Source organism: Ptiloglossa arizonensis, chromosome 12 (assembly GCF_051014685.1).
Source record: "Ptiloglossa arizonensis isolate GNS036 chromosome 12, iyPtiAriz1_principal, whole genome shotgun sequence".
NCBI lineage: Eukaryota > Metazoa > Arthropoda > Insecta > Hymenoptera > Colletidae > Ptiloglossa > Ptiloglossa arizonensis.
The window spans coordinates 5169127-5191637 of NC_135059.1; the positions used below are offsets into that span (position 1 = coordinate 5169127).

A 22511-nucleotide genomic window follows, 5' to 3' on the forward strand; every position below is an offset into this window, starting at 1 on the left:
GGAGACGCGAGAATCGATTAATGGGTGAATTGCCAATGCGGTTTTACGACAAGTAACAGATATACTGCCTCTTTTATGAAACTAATAGGCAAAGGAATTCGTTGAAAGAATTCGAATCTGTACAATATTTACTATCCTTCGAGAAATACTAAAAAAACAGTCAAATTTTACGTGTACATTATTCCGTCCAAATATCAGAGAACAACAAATATTATTTCCTTCTATACTTTCTACAATGCCATTATTCTTTTAAACTTATTTTTTATTATTTTACGCAATCGTATTTAAATCGTTCCATCGAAAATATTTACATCGATCAATGACGTTTATTAGTTGGTTTGCATGGAACGTAATACTTTAAATTTTATATCTAATTATTATACATTTATTTGTCTCTGCTAACAACCGTTAACTGTTTCTTTGATTCGAAAAGTATATAGAATTAATGTGCATTAAAATCCTAGCTGCAACACATTCTGACTAGGCACGTGACTATACAATTTACCGTTGGCGGGAAATCAGTAGCACGTGCGAACGACGTTATACGATATATGTGTTTATAACCTCGAACCGTGTACAACGAATAAACGTTCAAAATGTTGCGAGATTATTTGTTAGAAAATCATCGAAATGAATTGGAACAAATTTTAGACGCTGGAGACATCAATATTTTCTACCCGATCCACATAAAGTAAGGAACTCCAAATTATGTCTGTTTTATAAGAAACTTGAACGTTAATAGTATTGCAGTTTTGTATCGCTATTCGAAGTCAACGCTGATGTGGCGCAAAAAATTCTGCGATGTCCTAGACATTATTTGCCAATGTGCGACGAAGCAGCGACAAAAGCTCAGGAACAAATAGCAAAACCAGAACAAATTGTTAAAAAAAAAGTAATATCAAAGTATACAATTAAATATATAAATATATTTGACTTTATTCGGTATAAAGTAACTGCATTATTTCAAACGTTTTTGATACTTGCTTTATTTCGGTACTTACTTTAAATGTTTCAAACAGGTTCGTATCAGAATTACCGCAGTACCAGTTACTGTACACCAAGGTCAAATAGGACAACTGGTTTCAACAAGTGGCATTGTAGTGAGAGTATCACAACCCACTGTACTAAAGGTTGTTCAAAGATACAGATGTAAGAAGTGTAAACACATAAATTTTGTTAATGTTCGTTGAATATACTTTTTATGCACATTACACAATTTCATCTTAATAGGTAGCATTTTATATTAAATTATTATCCATTTTTAGTATGAGTGGGAAATACAAAATTTTACAAATATCTCAGAATGCAAGGCATGTTCTGCAACAAAGTTAATAGCTCTCACAGCTTTTGATCTAGAAGATTCTTCGGATTGTCAGGAAATAAGAATTCAAGTACACTGTCAATTTAATTCGATGACTATTATTTACTTTATTACTTTTATTAACTCTTAAGTCTTTTTAATTAGGAAAAGGGCAGAGTAGACACCAGTAGATCTTTGACAGAAGAAATGCAAATTATCTTGTTGGACGATTTAGTTGATAAATGTAGGCCTGGAGATAATATTGAAATCAAGTAAACAGTTATTCCTTATACCTTTTAGTGATAAGAATCGAATTTCTGATTGATAATTGTACATCTGCAGTGGCATGATTATACGGGTGTGGGAAAAATTGGAAGTAGGCGAGCGTTTGGAGGCAACAACCATAATGTTAGCGAACAGTGTTTCAGTACAACGTAAAATATTTGAAACAGCTTCTACCCAAGAGATGAGAGATGTTTTTAAAAATTATTGGAATCAATATAACGATAATCCTTTACTTGGTAGAGACAATATTTTAGCATCAATTTGTCCCCAGGTAATAGCTTAAAACATACAACTTTTAATAGGGAAAATATATGTGTAGAAGCACTTAACTTTCATTGTAATTAATTATAGCTGTACGGGATGTATACTGCAAAATTAGCATTAGCTGTCGTTCTAGCTGGTGGTGTGCCAAAGTGTAACGAAAGTGGTAATTACTTGTTGCAATTTTTTATTATGTTTTTAATACAAAATATACTTAATATTAGAAATAAAATAAGGAACACGTGTACGAGGTGAACCCCATCTTCTCTTAATCGGTGATCCCGGAACTGGAAAATCGCAATTGCTTCGTGCAGCGTCCCGTCTGGCTACAAGATCGGTCTTTACAACCGGCATTGGATCAACTGCAGCTGGTCTTACAGCAACTGCTGTTAGAGTTAGTTAGCATTATGTATAATCTTTCGTCTGTAATAATTAACATTTAAATCATTCTCATTACATATACACATAATAGGATTCGGATGGTTGGCATTTAGAAGCTGGAGCCTTGGTATTAGCTGATGGTGGAGTCTGTTGTGTAGATGAATTCACGACAATGAGTTTACACGACAGAACTTCCGTGCACGAGGCCATGGAACAGCAAACGATATCAATTGCCAAAGCTGGATTAGTAAGTACACTAAACTCAAGGTGCTCGGTCATTGCAGCCATCAACCCAAGCGGTGGCCAATTCGATGATGAAGAAGAATGGGAAACGAACTTAGGGGATCCCCTTTTGTCACGGTTCGATTTAATACTTCTTTTAAGGGACAACAGGAACCCAGAGTGGGACAGATTGACGTCGGATCATATTCTGAGAGCCGCTTATGAAACTAGAGAAAACACGGCACAAACGTAACAAAAATTTTGACCGCAACTTTTCTGTCAGATTGCTATTTATCAGTTCACCAATTTTTACTTTAACAGAGATTCAAAGAATCACATTGAGCTTTTAAAATCGGAAGGTCTGTGGAAAGAAGATACTTTGCGAGAATATTTGGCGTATATACATTCTTTACAACCAATATTGACAAAAGAAGCAGAACTGGTTCTTAGAACAATTTATCTTTATCATAGATCTCATCCAGGTAGAAGGGAAGAAAGAACAACAGTACGACTTCTAGATAGTCTTATTAGGTACCAGAAAACAAACATGTTTAAAGAAATGTTATAATTATTTTGAAAATATTTAAAAGTTATTTTTTTCAGACTAGCTGAAGGTCACGCTAAATTGATGTATAAATCGAAAATTGAACTTATGGATGCCATTTACGTGGTTAAATTAATTGGAGTAGAACCAACATTCGAGACTGACCTCGGTTGTTCATTTCCATCAGATCCTATGGCAACGTACAGATCTGAAGGTATATTGTATTGTTTTCATTTTAACCAGATGACGTGTATTCTAGTTATCAGAATCGAAAATAACTTTATCTAATCGTCTCCAGAAATTGATTAACGCCATATTTCTAATTCCAGGTAGAAAGTTGTTGAGGATTATTGGCCTAGAACAGCTGGAAAATTTGTTGTAAGTATATCTCCATAAATACGAAATTTCTGATCAATCATTATGGTAGAACAGATTCGGTTTACGAATAAACTAAATCTTTTATTTCTCATTTTGTTTTTACTGCTTACATAAGTACAAATATACCAGCATATTTATAAAATTTAAACAACCTTCTGTTTGTACGAAACGAATTACTCTATTCTTCGCTGTTATGTAATAAAGGTGTTTAATAATCATTGTAATCAAATCATTGTCTTGTATGTAAAAATATATTTAGAAGGCATAATTTGTTTGATTTAAGTCTCAACAAATAACAAGGTCTTCGACCTCTTTTTCATATCCCGAACATTTACTTGATAGATTTTCCAGTTTACTGAGACGATTAGATACATCCAATAAAGTAACAGCAACGATATAACCCAATTTTTCGTAGTCTATAAATAATTTATCGTTAATTAATAAATAATTAAACATGCATAAGAGTCATACTCTGAAATACCCTTTACATGTATATGTATATACCTTAAACTTTACAGAGTGATATAATACTTTAAGGATCTAAATAACAAGTACTTAATAAAGAAAGGCCATATATTACACAATGCAAGGAATGTATAGGATGTTTGGGAGTAGATAAAGGACATTAATAATATGTGTCTAATGCATAATTAAATTAACGCTTATCAACAATTGAAATTAACTCTATACTCATGGACACAAACGTTTGAGTTATTTTGATTTTCAGCAAACCGAGTGCTTTTCATTGATAAGCCGCAATATGATGATATAAAATAGTGCCACTAAAATACAAAAGCTAGCAAATATATTTATGTATATAGAAGCAATAATATAAGAAGTAGTGATATGATTATTAATAGCTCACTCTTACTAGATGATAAATTATTTCATGACATTCATTAGTCAATACAAACGAAAAACGACATACAAATCATATATTAGTGGTAATCAGAATTAAACTTATTATTGCAGAAAGAAAAATACATATTAATTTTTAAGTCTTTGATAAAAGTATCCGATCATATTTACGCATTTATCAATAAATTACACAATTTCTTTTGAGAATGCATGCATATACAATATTTAATAATTAAAGAAAGTGACTCTATATAGGTAAATATAGTTTTTCAATGTAAGAATAAATTTTCCGTGAAACATTATAGTTTCAATGTAATACACTATCATTTTATGTATGCATCGAAACTAAGATTTATCGGTTTACTGAGCGGTAAAAGGTCAGGATACCTGAAGAATAAATCCTGGAGAGTAGCGTAATCGCTTAATAACGTGGTTGATTAACAACATTAGCCATTTGGGCGCTGGCAGCACTAGCACAAATGTTAGTTGCCGCTTGTTGCACGTGTTCATTGCGTAAGAAAGTTGTAGCCAATTCTTGTTGTGCCTTAAGAAGTTTCTCCTCGGAAAATCGATACAGACGAATAATCTAAGAGAAATATATTCCGTTTTTTTATAGAAACTTAAGATTTGATAGTACAAACTTAAGATCTAATAGTACCTTAGTCAACAGTAAAAGATCAGCACACGCAGCACAAACAAAACAAGAGGCAATGAAGAGTAGTATAAGACCAACAAAGATTCCTTTAGCCGTTGAGTTAAACATTGTAATAGCCACTATTATACCACTAAAAATTTCAAAAATTCAAAATCAAGATACAGTTGTAAATAGAAGTTTATTTGTGGAGGTCAAAATATTACCAAGTTCCAGAACCAGGAATACCAATGGCTTGAATTGCTGTTACTATTAATTGAAAGAAAAAGACAAAGAAGAACATCATATAGTTGAGTGAGCTGTCATTTCTGAAAAAAAAAAAATCATTTTAACTACATTATAAATTCTAACATATTAGTATATAAAACAAAATACATACTTGAAAGCTCTGTATGCTGGTCTGAACCAGCACAAAAAGGAAAATGGTATGAACAATATCAAAAATAACATTCCAAGACCAAATGTTGAAAAATTCTGTTCATAGAAAATTAGCAAAAATCCACCGATAACATTCAGGACTAAAACACAGCTATGGACTGTAATTTGAAAGCAAAACATATTTTATTGTTTGTTGCGGGAAATAATTATCAAAACATTAGTTTATATATATGAGACTTACATATCCACAAATGATACAGTTGCCTAACTACTTTCTGAAAATCTGAATAAATCTCCAAATCAATATCTTGGTAGAAACAAGGTTGAAAGCAGCACTTATCAGGCAAAGGAGGCCAATTTCGCTTTGCTTTAATACCAAAAACTTCTGGTTAATATACGACGGTTGAAGTAATATTAATAAAATATTTAATTTCTTCTAATTGGACTTACGATAATATGGGGTATTTCTCATATCTTCTTCCATTCTTGATTTTAATTCTGGTTCTGATCTTTGCTAAAATATAACAATTTCTCAAAAATGACATTGCAGAACATGGAAAATTCATTGTAAAATACATTAAAACATCAAAATTTGTATATGTTTACATCTAATGGAGGGGACGACATTGTACTTCCAAGTGATTCATTCACAGTTTGTTGAGGAGTACGAGCATATGTAGGTGGTGGAGCTTCTTGATTTGAAGGCTGAAGTGTTGCTGGTTGTGGTGTAGCTCCAATTCCTCCATAAATTGGAGGATTTGCCGCGCCTCTAACTTGTGCAGTCCCATGTGTACCTTGCTCTGCAAACGGATTATAATCTTCCAAACCTCTATTAGCCGGTGTTGAGGATACAGCTCTTCTAATTGCAGGATCCTAATTGAATAAAAATATTAATTGTCAAACATTTCTCTTATACAATAATTAATGGCTGCAAACAAATGTGGGTATGGTTATACCAAATGTATACATATATATTTGAAAGTTCTATATATAGAATCAATAGCCATTTGGTAGATGTCTTTATTCATTAAATATTCACGACATTGTAGACTAATTTTGATTGACAATTTCAAATTTTCATGATGCAAAATATATAGAGGTAAATATATTCTGCTTCAATAATTTTCCTCAATATCATCCTGATATAAATGAAATAGCGCATACGCGAAAAAATATATAATCGATATATAAATATTATTAAGTGATAAGCAACAAGCACATGCATTGTTCGACTCCTCCAAAAACTTGTAATTCAATTACATATATTTAATTTCCATTTGACAGTTCTGAACGCAATATTGAACGAAGTACTGCGTGCCTTGTTATAGCCTGTATTAAAATACTCACCGAAAATGGATCATTAATATTTGGCTCCCCAAAGGGATTTTCGTCAAAACCAGACATCTTAGTCGTCGTTCAACAAACCACTTTCTAATGCACCGATGAAAATTAAAAAGACTTTAATACACTGAAAATAATCTTATCTAAACCTGTCTATACTTGATAATCCATTGCGCTGCGGTTTCATACGGTATTGCCGGTATTGTAGTCGAGCAGCTGATCAGCCGTAAAGGAACTACTGTCACGTCTATCATACGTAGCATTAGGCTCACTTCACAGAATGCAATTCGTATTCATCAGCATTCCTAAGACGATAGTTAAATAAGACCTTTGCCCTATTTAACTTTATATTTCATAAGACTTGAGTTAAAATATTGTAGAACTATTAACAGTTTTTATTTTATACCATAAGCCATATCTAGATTACACGTGCTTGAATTCATTCTAAAATGCAATAGTACATGGTTAATAAATGATATTTTAATTTTTGGTTCAATAATCCATTTATAAAAAATCCCTTCTATTATTATTGAAGGCAACATTCGTCTTTCTTTATACAGTGCCTTATTGGTATACTCAAATATATATATATTAAAAATAGTTCGTAATAAAAACAACACCATTTCCAAAAAAAAACACTCAAATTTGTCAAGATTTGTATTATTATATTTGTTGAAACTGTCAGATTTATTAAAACCATGCCGAGGTACAAAAACAGACTCGGTATAGAATAAACATTTCATCTTACAAAATTTGCTGCTACATGATATGAAATACCAACTTTATAAAATATTGGTGGTTATGAAGCGACCTCTTCATTCTTAAATGGTGACTCTAGAAACTATATAGAACTGAACTCCTAAAGTCGGTAAAGATACTAAACGTAGAAAAATTATTCTATATATTGTACTGTATAACAACCCATAATTTGTAGAACTTCCACTCTAACATTATACTGCAATGGAAAAATTGTTAAATAACCATTGAAATTTTAATCTCAGATTGTTATACACGTTTTATTTATTCCTATATCTTAAGAAACTACTCTAAATGTGCAGTCGATTAACTCGGCATTATTCGCAACGAACAATAATTCTTCGTTACGGGTACTACCGATCTAATTGACTACGAATTTAGAATAATTTCTTAATACGAATTAATAATTTCTTATATACGAATAAGTAGAATATTGTAACGTAGACAACTTTCGTAAGGTATAAGAAACGCAAGAATACAAATGTAGCTCTAATAAATTTTAATAAATTCATTTCGAATAATATTTCGAAAAACTTTCTTTTTTTCTCTACTTTGCTTCCATTTCATTTATATAATCCTAAATTATAAGTCATTGGAAAGCATATGAATGTTCCAAGTGTTGTTTTATTATTTCTTCCTTAGCATATAAGATAGTACAAGGTAAATCTGAGAATAAGTGGAATTTGGATAATTTTATTAAACTGTAAGAATAATCGAAACTTTAAAACATTTCAAACTCCATCTGTGGAAATAAATGGAACTTATTGTTACTTATTATGTAGGTACAGCAACGAGTTTTTTCACATTACCGACTTTGATGGTTCAATTGAATATAGTTCCTAAAATCGCCATTCTTAAACGAAGAGGTCGCTCCAATACCATTGATATTTTATGAAAATGGTATTTCAGATTACATGATTCTACTTCCGCAAGGTGAAACATCTATTTTGTATCTCAACTGTATTGTCATACCATGATAACGGGTCAATGGACGAAAAGCCCTAAGCTCTAGAGCTGAACTAGGAATTATAACGTGCACGATACTGACCAAGTAAGAGTGAATTTTCATTTTAACTAATTTTATTTATATTCGACTTTTTAATATTTATTTTTTTTAATTAACCCTTTGCAAACGGGATCATTTGACACAACATCATTTTAAAATATTTATAGTGTATGTTATTGATGTGGTTAAACGTTTCAAGTATGCAATGTGTAAAATTTTATTTAATGTTTTTGTTATTACAGATAACTGAGAAAAAGTTATTTAATACTTTTATGCAAAATTGAATTCACTCTTAGATTTATTTAGAACTTTTTTAATAATTTTTACAAATAACACTTAAATATTGGTATTACCAAAAGAAGGCAAGAGATAATCATTATTATCTACGGATTAATTATGCCCAAAATCTAATTAGATTTTGAGATGAAAATATAAAATACAAATATAAAGTTTCTGAAATCTCTTTAGCCGTCTTTATGTAATCGTATTAACAACTTTCAACAAAAAATTTATATTTTAGTAGTCAAAACATGATTAAGGGGTCTTAAAACAAGTTTTTCCATAAAAAGTATTGTTTAGCATTTGTTTAATTATAATACTTTCTTACGTTATGTAAATCATGGACAATGTTCTGTTTTCAAATTTAAACTCGAGCAATCCGCTCATAAATCGGACTCTTCGAAGCTGTTGAAATGTAGACCCATGAACACGCGACTCTTGCTTATATTTCATGATTCGCTGTGTTGTCCAAATGCATGATCGCTATGAACATCGTAAATCAAAATAACAAGAAATACGCAAAATCAACAATACGCTCTAAATAAAACAAATGAAACTAATTGTTACTGATGAACCATTTCGAAAAGATTACGGTATAGCACAAACCACAATGTCGATAATATTCTCATGATGAATAAATCTTCGTAAATTTGAAATATTAATTAAATACATAAAGAAACGAGGACAGTAACGTTTATAAATGATTAAATAAATCGATAGATGGCGGTAAATTCTTGATTTCGTGGCAATGCTGGTGATCCAACTACGTAGCAAACGAACGCAATGTAAATTCATTCTATCTCTCTTTCTTCCTTGACCCTTGTCTCGGTCACTTACTCAAAATCCAGAGAAGCTGTTACTTTTATATAATTGTATACAATTTTTTCAATTTTCATTTCTTCTCTTCTTATTTTCTCTTCTGATCGATTCTCTTTTGACACAAAGTGTCTGGGAATTTTACGAATGATTAGAAACAGGCACATTTAATTCAATTTCAGTTAACATGATTCACTTCCGCTGTATGTAATACATACGTTATACATACCAAGAAACGAATGACTACGCATCAGTTCTTTGCGTCGGACGTTTGAGTCGAAAAGTTTACAATAAGTACGATCGAGGCGCTCGTTGTCAGTCGTATATGTATATACGTTTACAGTAGGAAGATAGATAGTGTGCGTTTTTCAGAGCGTTTCGATAGCAATCAGGATGGTAAGCATTCACTTGCATCGTATTCTTACATTAATGATATATTTAAAAAATAAACATATGTAGAAGGCAATTGATTTATGTTTACAGGCATCTTACTCGGAGGATCAGCTGGCAGGTAAGTGAACGCGAATGTGAGTTCTTCGGTAAGAAGCAGAGTGAGATCAAAGAGGGGCGGACAGTTTTTTCTCGGTGCTTAATTCAGGTCAAGAATATCGTTACCTTATTAGACCCACCCTGGTGTCACCGACTTGCGTGTCGGTGATTACCTTTTATGGTTAGGTACTTTAAAGAAATAGTAGCAGAAAAGAAGAAAGCAAGACAGAAAGCGAATAGCATCACAATCGTCGCGTCGGTTCATATCTTTATGTTCATTTTAAATCGCTTCTGATTGTACTTTTAATAGTGTATTTATACCGAACACGATATACATTGCATTATAAAGCAAAATTCAATATTTATTGGTTCTTTTTATTGTCGGAAACGTAGAAAGTGCAACGCAAAGTCGCAACATATTGTCTCCTTAATTTGTTTTTAATATCTACTTATCACTACCTCCTTATTATATTATATACATCATCGTTAACAGGAAAATTATTGACGAATTTCCTACTATCTGGAATAACTTAGTTTGACAAGTTTTTCATAAACATATAAAGTGCAAAATGTATGGCTGTAGTTATCAAGAATTGACTAATAGAATGATGTCATCGATTGAGGGTAACTAATATTGTTTGTAAAATATAAATATTATATTCTAAATTAATATAAAAAATTAGTGCTTTTTTATTTATTTAGTTGTTTAAGTGTTAAAGAACATGATTTTATTCTTTTAGTTTACATGTGAATAATGTTGATCAACATGATTATTCATCATTCTCTGTACAACTAAATTAATAGTGAACTTATTAAAACATCTTTGTCACTCCAACAGTTAAACACATTTGCATATAAAATATATGATTTTGTTGCTGTATTTTGTAATTCCAACAATTAAATATCTTTATGCATTATCATAGAATTTCAGGAGGCATTTCAGCTTTTTGACAGTCGAGGAGATGGAAAAATTCATGTGGCCCAAATTGGAGATGCATTACGGGCACTGGGGCAAAATCCAACCGAATCGGATGTGAAGAAGTTTACTCATCAACATAAACCAGACGAACGTATTAGTTTTGAAGTGTTTCTACCTATTTATCAAGCTATAAGTAAATCTCGAACATCCGATACTGCAGATGATTTCATAGAAGGTTTACGTCATTTTGATAAAGATGGAAATGGCTTCATCTCCTCTGCCGAACTAAGACATCTTCTAACAACATTGGGTGTGTTAAATAGATGATTTTTATTTGTTATTACGCTCCATGTTGTAGATTATAGTTTATAGATTAATTAGAATATTTTTACAAATATTTATTGGATAGAAGTTAATTGTACGTTTCCTTTACATTAGGTGAGAAACTAAGCGATGAAGAAGTTGAAACATTATTGGCGGGTCATGAAGATTCGCAGGGTAATATTAATTACGAAGATTTTGTTCGCCAAGTGATGTGTGGGTGAATGTCTATTGTGAAAAATCATTATTATAGAAAAATTTGTGTTCGTCACAAAATTTCTTTAGAAGTTCATTTTTTTTCCAATATTTTTGCGCCTTACTTTACCAGTATTTATACTTTACTACTATATGTGGACAAATTTTAGTTGCTAATAGTTTTGTTGGAAGCTGTGAAATATTAATATAAAGACTATTGACAAATTCATTATGCATTAACTCGAAAGTTATAGAAAAATAAAGTGTAAAAATTGTAATTAAAGTGGAATTTGAAGTCTGAAAAAAAGTTTGCAATAGAATTTATACAGCTTCTAACATAGACATTCCAAACTGTATCTTATCAATTTTATACATTTTTTTAGAATCCAATTGAGTATGAACTTCTGATTTATGACTGTAGTCAGCTTCTTTCTGCATTTTTTCCAATTTAAGTGCAATTACACTATTTTCTGTATAAATGATTAATAATGTCTGAGATCATGAAAATACTGTATAATGAATGAAATAAAATTTTTTAAAAATGGAATGTAAATCTTGAGATTATTCCTATATTTAATTAATGTTGGAATCAAAAATTAATGACGTGTAATTGAAAACAATTGAATTAAAAATAATTTAGATATTATAATTTATAGATATTTCAATTTTCAATTTTCAATTTTCAATAATGTTTAAAGAAGAAAGTATTGCTTGAGCTTAATGCCATTGAGCTTTAGCCTTACAAAAATTTGTCGGTTTGTTAAGGGTTAAGTATCATAAAAATTATAATGGCACACGAAAATAACAAAGATATTACGTAAATTCTTAAAATCTGTGCACTGGTAGGTCGCTTGAAGACTTTCTACAAACAAAAAATGTAATCGATTTAAATCGAATCGAATCGAACAGATTGAGTTGAATTCGAGATCGACATTCGACAAGGAGCGTTTCAGTATCGTTTCGCTCGTTCGAGGAAGACGGTTGCGTGCGTGTTGGTGATTCCACGATAATTCTTATCGCGCAACGATCGCTAGTCCAGCGAACGCTTCTTCTTAAGAAAGTAAATTCACGGCCGTCAAAATTTTACGAAGGAAGAAGTATGAGTATTAGCTCCAGTCTACCATTAAGTAACTGTGAAAGTAGTAAAAAAGGCATAATAATGCCGAGTCTAATATCCAGCAATTGGTAAGTACTACACGACTACTGCGCCATTTTTAACTTGAGTTCGTCACCGCCATTTTGTACCCTATTTATCAATTGCGTTTAATTCATTTACTATTTTCATTGAACATATATTTTTCGTGAAATTGCAATTGCTGATAATAGGTTTTCAAAGTTATTCATTTTCCTAACAAATATATCTTTTACCGAACCTCGACAACTATGTATATGCAATGTGTCATCATTGACGCGTTCTTACGACATGATTGTATACTTTAACTTTAATAATAAAAAGGTAAAATCTATTAGATTCAACTTTGATTTATTAATATCCTATTTTATTCAGTATGAAGAATAAAAAATCATATGGACATCGAATTTGAAATTGATGTAATTTTACGAGATTATACACAATGAGTTGACCGAATAACAAAGATTGTATACATACAAAGAGGGCGGAGCAAAGAAGAGAAAGGCATGTGAATAATGATGTTATTTTCAGTACATTTGACATTTTTTTAATGAAATGTGTTTCCGTTATACTGTCACATGAATCGCGACATCCGTTGTGTGACGTAGAACCAATGCGCATATGTATATCAGCCGTGGTATGTGTCAGCTGTTCCGTCATACGCATACATATGCATGATGTATAGAAATAAAAATAAAATGAACATCAAAAATTTTCATTAATATTTTACATTGTGTTTGATAAAAAGGGAAAGGAGAACGTAAAATAATAGTACAAATAGTACAGTTTTTCAGTATTTCATTTATTCTCAATATTATGTGATATAATCTTCTTTTTTGTGAGCAGCAAATAATACAAATTTCTAGGATGAAACAAAACTAAAAATATTGGAAGCATATATGAGAATAATATAAAGAAATTATACATGATACAGACTTCTTACACGATTCTCATTATAATTGCATATTAGACTTACGTAGGTTTCGATAAAAAAAGGAAATACAAATACGACATAGGCAGTTCAGATATCTTTTTTCCATATATATAACCTTATCTATAATATTAATCTGGTGATTAAGAGCGATAATAAGCCTTAGTTGAAACAAAAATACTTCAATATCATGGATATAAATAAAATTCACAGTTGACTATTCCTGCGAGTCATATCTAAATCAATTTTTGATAATGTTATCTAAATACTACACAAGATTGTCTTTAATTTCTTGTTATCAAGTTTTATTGTTTGTATTCATAATAATTAAAATAATAGAAATTATAAATAGATCTGTTGCTTGTATACTCCAATTTTAAACAAATATAATTACTTATCTAACTGTCAGCTTAATTTATCACTTGATTTGCGATACAATTGCAGTGAAATATTGAGTAAATGTATGGATAACAGTCTAGAAGAAGGTTGTAGACTACAACAACATTATTGTATAACGCTGGGTGTGGGGCCTCTGTGGTGGTCCTGATGTGCCCCATGCCGCATTGTCTGTATCCACAGTCAACACAGAGAGCCGCGGCGTGGGGATCAAGCAGAGTCAGCTCTCTGTGAGCTCCCACATTGTTCAAGTAAGTATTGTCTATACAAAATTACTTGTTTGCATTATATTGTTTAATATGCATAAAATCTTTTTCATTAAATAATACTCTAGGAGGATGAATTGTTGAAAGTCGTGAGAAATAGCGAATCATTGCGCCTTACCTTCACACTTCACTTGACAGAAAGCACTTCTGTTGAGTGGGAAACAGTAGTATGGCGTCACTGTCTTTACATTCGCGTGCCGAGCTGTCTCTTACCCGAGGGTTCAAAGGAGGGCTTTGTTACTCTCTTAGAATATGCAGAAGAAACACTAAGATGCATGAACATTATTGTTTGTCTACGTAAAGACAGAGCGGATCGAGGTACTTGGTATTTACTATTACTTGGCTACTATTATTTGTGCCAAACAGAATTTTTCATCCAAGATACTTTCGTATTATGGTTTAGCAATGCTGGTTCGTACATTCATGTTCTTGGGATTCAATGTTCTACCACCAACTCATGCCTTGGTACCACTTGGTAGTGATACTGGCAATCTCTACATGTTGTATGCCATCGAATAATCGACCAGCAAGCTCGAGTTCTCTTTCAAATTTAACGTGCAGGTATAGTTTGATGAAAAATCATTCATTATTACATTTATCTTTTTTTTTTTTTTTATTCACTTGCCAACTACTGCAAACACGTACTCTTTATTTTGTTTGATTATCTAAAAGTAACTTTTTCGTTTTTCTGTTTACATTACAGGGGCAACCATTAATGAAACACATAAGTTTTCATGCAACGAACTGAGTAGAGAAAATTACGTATTATGAATCATGAATTGAAATCCGGGTTAATCGTATCATTTCTTTAATTTTTTGTTTATTACTTTTGTTATTCAATATTGCAATGTGACTAGTTTCATACGAGCATTGTCTACCAACAATTCGAGTTTTTATTTTATTGCTCGTGATGATCATGAAATTTTTGTGTCTGTTAAAATTGATTACCTTTGAAACATATTAACTATTCGACGTATAATTAAGAACATGTAACGTTTTCGGGACGCCCTTTGGCGTTAAATTTAAGAGAAACGCGTATATACGTACATTAAATACGTCTATAACAAGTGTGAAACGGAGAAACACGAAGACAAAGTATAAAAATAAATTAAAATTAATAGTCGGGAATACGTAGAATGCGTACATAACAGGCTTTCGATCACGATATTGTCGAAGATACCAATTCATTCCCTTGAATACAATGTTAATACCTCTCTTGAGAGCACGTAAACTGCTGATGAAGCTTCATCCCACGTGAGACAATTTGACGGCATCGATGCTTAATATTTATATGAGACAACGAGCCGTCAAGTTATAGAAGAAATTTATTACCGATAAATCTCAATGTTAATTGTGACAGATTGGATATCGTCGCGTTTTATTTTGTATTACCATATATTTTCTTATTGTTTGTAAGTATTACTATCAATACCGATAATATATTATATACATATACCTAACGATATGCAACCAGTGTCAAATTCTTTTAAATAGTTAATTTTTCATTTGTTAAGTTTAAAATTGATAGTTTTTTTTTATCGAAATCAGTCTTTCTAAAGTAAAAAAATTCGTCAAAAATATATAATAGTAAAATTAAATTACGAAAAATATTGTAATATCGTTCTCAAACTGTATTTTCATATTATTATCCATCTAATGTGTTGGCGTGTCTTTAGAGAGATGCATAAACATATCGAGTATTACCTAGTATTTTATTCTTAAGTCATTTTCGGATATTTCAAGATTCGAAGACAAAGCTGTTACCTATTTTTATCGATAATTAATTTCTGTATACATATATTATAATATATACGTACATATTTGACCATTATCATTACACTGGTGTCAATCGTTATAATCATTATTACGTAAAAGTTTGTTTATTATATTTAGATGTAAGTGATAATACTGAAGGTGATAAATATAATAATGATATCTCTAATAATTTCTGATCAATTAACATTGCAGAGTTTTTGCTAATAAATATGTTCTTTAGTGTTGACTCGATAACAGATGTTATTAAATCATTGTAAAATCACAAAAAAAAATTAAAATATCGCAAAAAAAAGAACAAAAAAGTGTTAATAGCTTATATTAGAAATACAGATAAGTACAGAGTGACGGACTATTATGTGTTAATGCAAATAGTTTTAAATTTGCCTCAATTTGTCCAATTGAAGGATAATTCGGTGCGTTTTATTCTGTGAGTTAGTATTATAAAATATATTCGTACACTTGACCACGTAAAAGTACATGTATGCTACATTTATTATTCGTACAAAAAACGTACGTGCTAAATAAAAGTTAAGAAAATTGATTAGTTTCATATTTAATTTGCCCTGCGCGGGAAGGAAAGGAAAAATAAGAACGATACATCTTTAGTTTTACCGAAAGCGTGCAATTCCTTATGTGTTTTCAAACTTTCGGGGTATATATTTTCATTTAGTCGTTTATTATGCTGTATAAAGATTTGACTTAGTGATAGAAACATTAATGTCATCGGCAAAATATATCCATTGAAAATGTAGTTGTGACAGCATTTCTAAACGATATGAAATGCAGTGCATAAGAAAACTCGCTGGTAGCCCAATTGTTTCGATTTTATTCAGACCATAATCGAAGCGACGATGAGTTTATTATTAAAAATCAAGTTAATACAAAGATAAAATTATTAATTGTATTTGCGTGTGATGCGATCTAGACCACTTACGATATTTTGTCATATACCATGTTTTGTAAAAATTGAGGAAACAAATGCATCGGTTCACGATAGAAATAACACATTCAGACTGACTATGCGCTAATTTAATATTTCACTCTATTCATCCTACTTTGTATTAATTAATATTTCATCAAGTCGCTACTTTGTGATGTCTTCTTCTTTTTCATGGATGTTACTTTCTTTCTCAAACATTTAAATCCACTTTGATTCTATAATAAATTGTTAGCTTATCATTCACGACATTAGACACATTTCGAAATTACTGCGCAACAGTTCCTTTGAATTTTTCTTCTATTTTAACGTAAAGTAGTAGTCCTTTTGCCATCAACTTCTGTTTCGTCAGAAATATTTATTGGAACTAAACCCAAACTATCCAGCATTCCGGACGGCGCTGTGTCTTCTATCGGATAAGCAGATACTTTTTTACATTTAATCAAATGCCCAGCTAACTGATTTCCGTCGGCAGTTGCGTAACCGCACGAACACTGCATCCTTTTGTCCAACGGAATATTAATGAGAGGAGAAGGTACTACCAGGCTCGTCATCGGTCGTTCGTTATGAATTTGTTGTTGATGTTCTTTAAACGCGCGCCAGCAACAAGTTATGTAACGACACTGTTGACATCGCTGTTCGCCTGGATAATGATCTTGTTCATCTATATCCTCTTCGCATTCCTGACAAGACAAATTTTCAACTGGAACGTTCACTGTAATCGGTCCTGTGGTCCATTTCTTGACTCTTTCGTCACGTGGTAATTCCGTTACAGGACTGTCGATGTCGAATCGTCTACTTTGCGGTCGTTGCTTTGATATCATTATTCCGTTACTGCCACTAGAATATGGAATTACCTTTGAACCAGAAACACAGTCGTGTAATTCTCTCTGATGAACTTTTAACGAGCTCTTTTGATTGAACCAGAGACAACATTTAGAACACTTGTTTCCTCGTCCTTGTTCTCGTCTGATAACGTGTCTTTGCATATGCAGTAGAAAAGCATGAACACTAGTAGCGTTGGGACTACTTTCGTTCACGAATTGTATTACTTTCAAACAGTAGGGACACTGTAAGCTTTCGCCCTTTTCGTGAACTCGATAAAAATGATCGATAGCATCTTTATGGCTGGAAGTGCGATAACCGCAAGTTTCGCATCGGTATGGCATTTCTGAGGGGTAATGCACCGACGATAAGTGATTAATAAGAAGACCGCTGTTTCCAAATTTTTGTTCACAAATAGCGCAAACAACCATATCACTGTCGGAATGACCAAAGTTACTGTGTGCTTCTGTAACGTGCGTAACCATTTGATGTTGAGACGAGAAAGCTGTGCAACAGTACCGACACACAGGAGAATTTGATTGTCCAGGCACTTGAGGTGGTACATGACTAATCATATGTTCCATTACATCTGTGTTGGAACGCATTGTTGTTGTGCAAAGAAAACACCTGAAGTACAATGAACATTTGTGCTCCTTTAAAAGAATACTTTTGTCACCTTCCATGATGGCGTAATAAAATTCTTGTAACTGTATCTGGTCGTCTTTACTTTCTTTATCTCTATCTCTATCTCTGTCTCTGTCTCTGTCTCTATCTCTGTCCCTGTCCCTGTCTCTGTCTCTAGTACCTTTCGAGTCAAACATACTTTTTTTCGCATCGGGCTCTGGACTAGCCGTCGCTACAAGATTTCTTTTACGCCCCCTTTTTGGACCAGGCTTTGTTGCTTGTGTAAAAGAAATTGTTTCTTGTTGTTGCTGCTGATTAGGATTACCGCCACTGACGTTGCTGTTTTGAACCAAAACATCGCAACCCGATTGCATGTCTTCCTTATTTATCGTCATGAGATGTGTCAAAGGTGGCGGATTCATGTTCGAATATGACCAATTCTGAAAAGGATTCGCAGCTACTTTCACCAAACGATCTAATAAACCCTCGTCCGAGTAAATCCTAGTTTGTTCTGCAATATGTGCAATAATATTATCGAATGCTCGTGCGGCGGTCGCGCCATACATTTCTCTCCATACCAATTCATCCAAAAATTGTTGAATCATCTGCCTGCTAAGTAAACTAAGAGTATTTTGAAACATTCTGGGAACAATTTTCCTCAGATACTCCATAATGTGATAATTACTCATAACGTTTCGAGGATTTTGATCGGAGAATGCTGACTGCGTAATTTGACTGAAACCCATTTCTTCGAGTGTACTTTTATCAACGGTGAAATCCGTCATAATCTTCGAATCGGTGTGTACCCAGTCTTTCAATGGATGTAAAATATTATTGAATCGTCGTTTATACGATCTATCACCATCTTGCACAGGATCACATGCCCTTAATCTTAAATCAAGGGTAGCGAAATCTAATACGCCAAGCACCTCGACTTTAACCTGTCGTAAATTTCCATCTTGCGATGTTGTGCCCAAACTAATTACGCCGACTTGTATCACAGAATTTTTGCCTCCCATCTTATGAGTTTTATCCCACATCGCAGATGTGCAAACGCTACGCAGATGCGTGTAAAAATTTTTCACGTATACGTTCGATACTTTAACCCAGGAAACAACATTCTGGACGTTTGTTTGACATGCCCAATGATAAATTAATTTTAAAAGAACGGTAGGTGTGTACGGTGCTCCTTGAAAAATCGAACCGGAAAAGACGGAGACAAAACGATCTGGACAGCAACTTGAGATCCAAACATATCCTCCTGAATAGGGAAATGTCCCTTGATCGCTGTACATTCCCAACTTCAATTTAGTCTTTTGATAATTATTACTGTGTTGAACACAATATTGTTCAGATTTTACTAAACCTTGTTGTATCAACCATTCTGCAAACTTTGTAGCGGAAAACATGAGTACACTCTTAACTTTAATATCTGAAATATATAAATTAGCAATTTGTTTAAAGCATAAAATCACGATCTATAATTACAACTATATCAAGATAAATACCTAACTCCGATCTTTCTTTTTGTGCTATTTGTGGTGCGATATCCTTGGGACGAAGATTTGGTCTAGCTACAACGACCAATGAAGGAAACGTTCTACCACCGTTCATTTTATTGAATGTTACTTCCCTACCATCTGGAAGATTCTTCTTTGCTTCATCGATTTGTTCGCAAGCTAAATTGAAAGGTTATTGAAGTTAATTGACCAATAATTCCAACTGTTTGATATGTTGACTCCGAACAGTTAACACAACGATTGTAATACGTTTAACCCAGCACATGTTCTTCTTCTAACCTGCATTTTTGTTTCCAACCGATATTCCACCAATGCTTGTATGTTCGGTCGGCTTTGTTACCGATAATTTTGTTGCTGCTGCCGTGGTCGTACTTACGGTCGGCGCGGTTGACGACACTGTCGATGGTGCGATTTGTTGTTTGCTTACTGTTTTTATTCTGAGATTAGTTACACCCTGTGGACTGGTGGTAGCTGGAAAATGCGATTTAATCCCCATATACGCGTAAGCTGACCTACATATACTGAACTGTGCTTCGTTAAGCTCATATTTAAAATGATATTTTAACTTACTTGGTGTAACAACATGTGTTGGACATCCCACTTTTTGCCTTCCACGAGTGATTAGCACGGGCTATATAATCAGAGTGAAATGGTAAGTCCAATAAAAAAACTGTTAAGTAAAACAATATTTACGCGTAACATACTTCCTCTATTATATCAGGTTGTTGCACTTGGAGAACTTTTGTTCTGCGCCCAGATCGTGTATATTTATACTGAGAAAAATTAACATGCTCTTAATATAATATTTAGTTTATATTGAGTTAAATGAAACAACAATAATGCTTTTCGTACGTTTTCCGTCTGGGTGTGGGTGATTGTAGGTATAGCAGTGGCTATAGATGTAGATGTTGATGCAGATGTCAGTGCTGAAGTAGATATTGTACCTGATGTAGCAGTTGTTATAGTAGTTCCTGTAATTTATGCAACTTTGATTCATTAATCCAATACATGTGCATTTGTTACCAAACAATTCTTTACCTGGTGGCTGAGCTACTGATCCTAAAATAACTCCCATTCGAGAATCCACGACCAATTGTATGTTGCCCTGAGAGCCATTTGCGTTATTCAGTACATTGAGTTTAATCGGTTGATTCTTATTTTGATTCTGTGAAGATTGTAGATATAGAAACTCGTTGATAATTATGTTGTTTCATATGCATTTTCCATAATACTCACTACGCTCACAATGGGTTGAGGATTATTTTTAACCACTGCTTGCGCAGGATTTGGAGGCCTGATATACGAGAAGATACAAACTCTAAGTTTGCTAAAAGTGCAGCAATTGTGAAAAGATAACATCTACGTAGAAAATGATACCTACAATGTATATTGATAACCGTTGACATTGCCTGCTTGACAAACCAATTTACCTCCATGATCTTTAACCAATTCCTCTAAAGTAGCAGCAACCTAAAATGATACGTGTCAACACATTAACTATAAGAATCTAATTTATTGTTTTGTAAAGTAATATTGTACAGAAAAAAGAGGAAAACATACTCTGTCGTAATTTTCCTTGAGTTCTAATCTTAACATTAATTGTGCTTCGCTGAGTGGCTCTTCTGCACACTCCAAATTTAAAGTCATGTGGGACGGTCGAGTACCTGTCACTGAACGCGTAATTAACCGATTTTTTGGCATTTTTACAATATAAGTGATTTCTCACAAGCGCACAAAACTTCCTAAAGAGAGGAACATACATTTAGTTCAACTAAATTTTCACTGTACGTCGATACCGCACTTCCCGAAACGTTTTACACGCGAATAACACGTTCACACTTTATGAATTAAAGTAATTTTTGTACGAAAACAGTAGCCGCATGTAACTCTCCTCGAGTTTGGTAGGTTATTGTTGATCTCAAAAATAAACTATGATGGCGACGCTGGCGACGCCGCGATAACGAACCAACGACAACGAAGTCCGGCGGTTAATCACGACACGGTGTTATTAACGATGGTACGTATGTACAGTATACAGTGACGAAATTATCTCTGCAACAATGACGATTACAACAGTGAATACAATGTGAAGATAAAAAAACGATAACGATAATAACGACGAAAGCGAGATGACGACGATAGGGGCGGCCTCTATGGTGAATGAACTTCTTGGTAATCTTCACTGTGATACCACAGTGGCAATACTCGTTATACCTACGTGTATTACGGATTAGCGATAACACAAACACTAGAGAGATCAAACTAACTTTGGGTACAAGTTGAATTTAGATTTTGCACACTGTTTGTAGTATGTGTAGACACATAATTTATAGAACTACAAATGTAACGAAATGTAATGAAGTTTTACCGACTGTGTGTCTTTTTCCCCAGCAGACGTATCAACTTCATTCTATCGATTTTACCGAAAAGTTAGGGCATAATCGTGATAGGTAATGTAGACGTAACGATCTACCGTACGATAAGTTGATACGATTGTTTAAACAATAATTGTGAAATAGTTGGGGTTATGTTATTGTACAACGTGCCATTAACGGGGTTGTATTATACGACAGTGTGGTATTATCGTGAAATTGCCACAAATTGAAACGTGTCTTTTAGAGTTTTTAAATTCTTATTAACTTCATTCAATCTGTCAACGATAAAAACCAATTAACTGTAGTAAAATACTAACTATATAAATATTTTTAGTAGAGATCAGAAAT

The 22511-nt window shown here is 32.8% G+C and overlaps 5 protein-coding genes across 11 annotated transcripts; 3 read left to right on the forward strand and 2 right to left on the reverse strand.

The window, feature by feature from the left end:
• The first annotated feature begins 459 nt into the window (after positions 1-459).
• On the forward strand, positions 460-4326 carry LOC143153253 (DNA helicase MCM9). Its single transcript, XM_076324239.1, has 12 exons — positions 460-691; positions 751-892; positions 1020-1181; positions 1266-1391; positions 1466-1572; positions 1643-1856; positions 1937-2012; positions 2083-2240; positions 2319-2698; positions 2771-2980; positions 3053-3207; positions 3323-4326. Exons 1-12 carry the CDS (start codon positions 597-599, stop codon positions 3373-3375), a joined length of 1878 nt encoding a protein of 625 aa, XP_076180354.1. The 5' UTR covers positions 460-596; the 3' UTR covers positions 3376-4326.
• Scamp (secretory carrier membrane protein) lies at positions 2020-6869 on the reverse strand. 5 transcript variants are annotated; one of them, XM_076324244.1, is made up of 9 exons: positions 6607-6869; positions 5866-6132; positions 5710-5773; positions 5501-5626; positions 5261-5417; positions 5088-5189; positions 4888-5014; positions 4617-4815; positions 2020-2229 (listed from the first exon to the last, which is right to left on the reverse strand). In XM_076324244.1, the coding sequence occupies exons 1-8, from the start codon at positions 6661-6663 to the stop codon at positions 4651-4653; spliced, it is 1065 nt and encodes a 354-aa protein (XP_076180359.1). In that variant the 5' UTR covers positions 6664-6869; the 3' UTR covers positions 2020-2229; positions 4617-4650. The 5 variants fall into 5 exon arrangements, with proteins under 5 accessions (XP_076180359.1, XP_076180358.1, XP_076180355.1 ...); XM_076324243.1 differs by having other exon boundaries at positions 2020-2232; positions 6607-6868; XM_076324240.1 differs by having other exon boundaries at positions 2020-2269; positions 6607-6868.
• A 1405-nt stretch (positions 6870-8274) lies between these two features.
• Mlc-c (Myosin light chain cytoplasmic) lies at positions 8275-11890 on the forward strand. Of its 2 annotated transcripts, XM_076323900.1 has the most exons (5): positions 8275-8407; positions 9640-9853; positions 9941-9968; positions 10870-11175; positions 11304-11882. In XM_076323900.1, the coding sequence occupies exons 2-5, from the start codon at positions 9851-9853 to the stop codon at positions 11408-11410; spliced, it is 444 nt and encodes a 147-aa protein (XP_076180015.1). In that variant the 5' UTR covers positions 8275-8407; positions 9640-9850; the 3' UTR covers positions 11411-11882. The 2 variants fall into 2 exon arrangements, with proteins under 2 accessions (XP_076180015.1, XP_076180014.1); XM_076323899.1 differs by lacking the exons at positions 8275-8407; positions 9640-9853; positions 9941-9968 and adding an exon at positions 9985-10570 and having other exon boundaries at positions 11304-11890.
• A 2003-nt stretch (positions 11891-13893) lies between these two features.
• Positions 13894-16423, forward strand: Oda (Ornithine decarboxylase antizyme). Its single transcript, XM_076324935.1, is given in 5 exon segments — positions 13894-13988; positions 13990-14091; positions 14175-14424; positions 14510-14667; positions 14810-16423. Coding segments are annotated over 4 exon segments (549 nt in total). The 5' UTR covers positions 13894-13907; the 3' UTR covers positions 14626-14667; positions 14810-16423.
• A 265-nt stretch (positions 16424-16688) lies between these two features.
• Row (relative of woc) lies at positions 16689-21879 on the reverse strand. Of its 2 annotated transcripts, none has more exons than XM_076324933.1 (10): positions 21349-21879; positions 21170-21258; positions 21025-21082; positions 20827-20953; positions 20641-20732; positions 20493-20561; positions 20359-20419; positions 20068-20259; positions 19777-19947; positions 16689-19700 (listed from the first exon to the last, which is right to left on the reverse strand). In XM_076324933.1, exons 1-10 carry the CDS (start codon positions 21487-21489, stop codon positions 17125-17127), a joined length of 3576 nt encoding a protein of 1191 aa, XP_076181048.1. In that variant the 5' UTR covers positions 21490-21879; the 3' UTR covers positions 16689-17124. The 2 variants fall into 2 exon arrangements, with proteins under 2 accessions (XP_076181048.1, XP_076181047.1); XM_076324932.1 differs by having other exon boundaries at positions 20641-20759.
• Between the last annotated feature and the right edge of the window lie 632 nt (positions 21880-22511).

Excerpts from the sequence above, each read along its gene's own strand:
- Row (XM_076324932.1), bottom strand. The coding sequence starts at position 21,489 with ATGCCAAAAAATCGGTTAATTACGCGTTCAGTGACAGGTACTCGACCG. Across the intron at positions 20,420-20,492 it reads AACCTGATATAATAGAGGAA|CCCGTGCTAATCACTCGTGG; the intron begins GTATGTTACGCG and ends CTGATTATATAG. Across the intron at positions 19,701-19,776 it reads AAAAGAAAGATCGGAGTTAG|ATATTAAAGTTAAGAGTGTA; the intron begins GTATTTATCTTG and ends TATATATTTCAG.
- LOC143153253 (XM_076324239.1), top strand. The coding sequence starts at position 597 with ATGTTGCGAGATTATTTGTTAGAAAATCATCGAAATGAATTGGAACAA. Across the intron at positions 692-750 it reads TTCTACCCGATCCACATAAA|TTTTGTATCGCTATTCGAAG; the intron begins GTAAGGAACTCC and ends ATAGTATTGCAG. Across the intron at positions 1,182-1,265 it reads AACACATAAATTTTGTTAAT|TATGAGTGGGAAATACAAAA; the intron begins GTTCGTTGAATA and ends ATCCATTTTTAG.
- Scamp (XM_076324244.1), bottom strand. The coding sequence starts at position 6,663 with ATGTCTGGTTTTGACGAAAATCCCTTTGGGGAGCCAAATATTAATGAT. Across the intron at positions 5,015-5,087 it reads ATTCCTGGTTCTGGAACTTG|TGGTATAATAGTGGCTATTA; the intron begins GTAATATTTTGA and ends TGAAATTTTTAG. Across the intron at positions 4,816-4,887 it reads ATCTTTTACTGTTGACTAAG|ATTATTCGTCTGTATCGATT; the intron begins GTACTATTAGAT and ends TATTTCTCTTAG.
- Mlc-c (XM_076323899.1), top strand. The coding sequence starts at position 10,516 with ATGTATGGCTGTAGTTATCAAGAATTGACTAATAGAATGATGTCATCG. Across the intron at positions 10,571-10,869 it reads AATGATGTCATCGATTGAGG|AATTTCAGGAGGCATTTCAG; the intron begins GTAACTAATATT and ends GCATTATCATAG. Across the intron at positions 11,176-11,303 it reads ACATCTTCTAACAACATTGG|GTGAGAAACTAAGCGATGAA; the intron begins GTGTGTTAAATA and ends CCTTTACATTAG.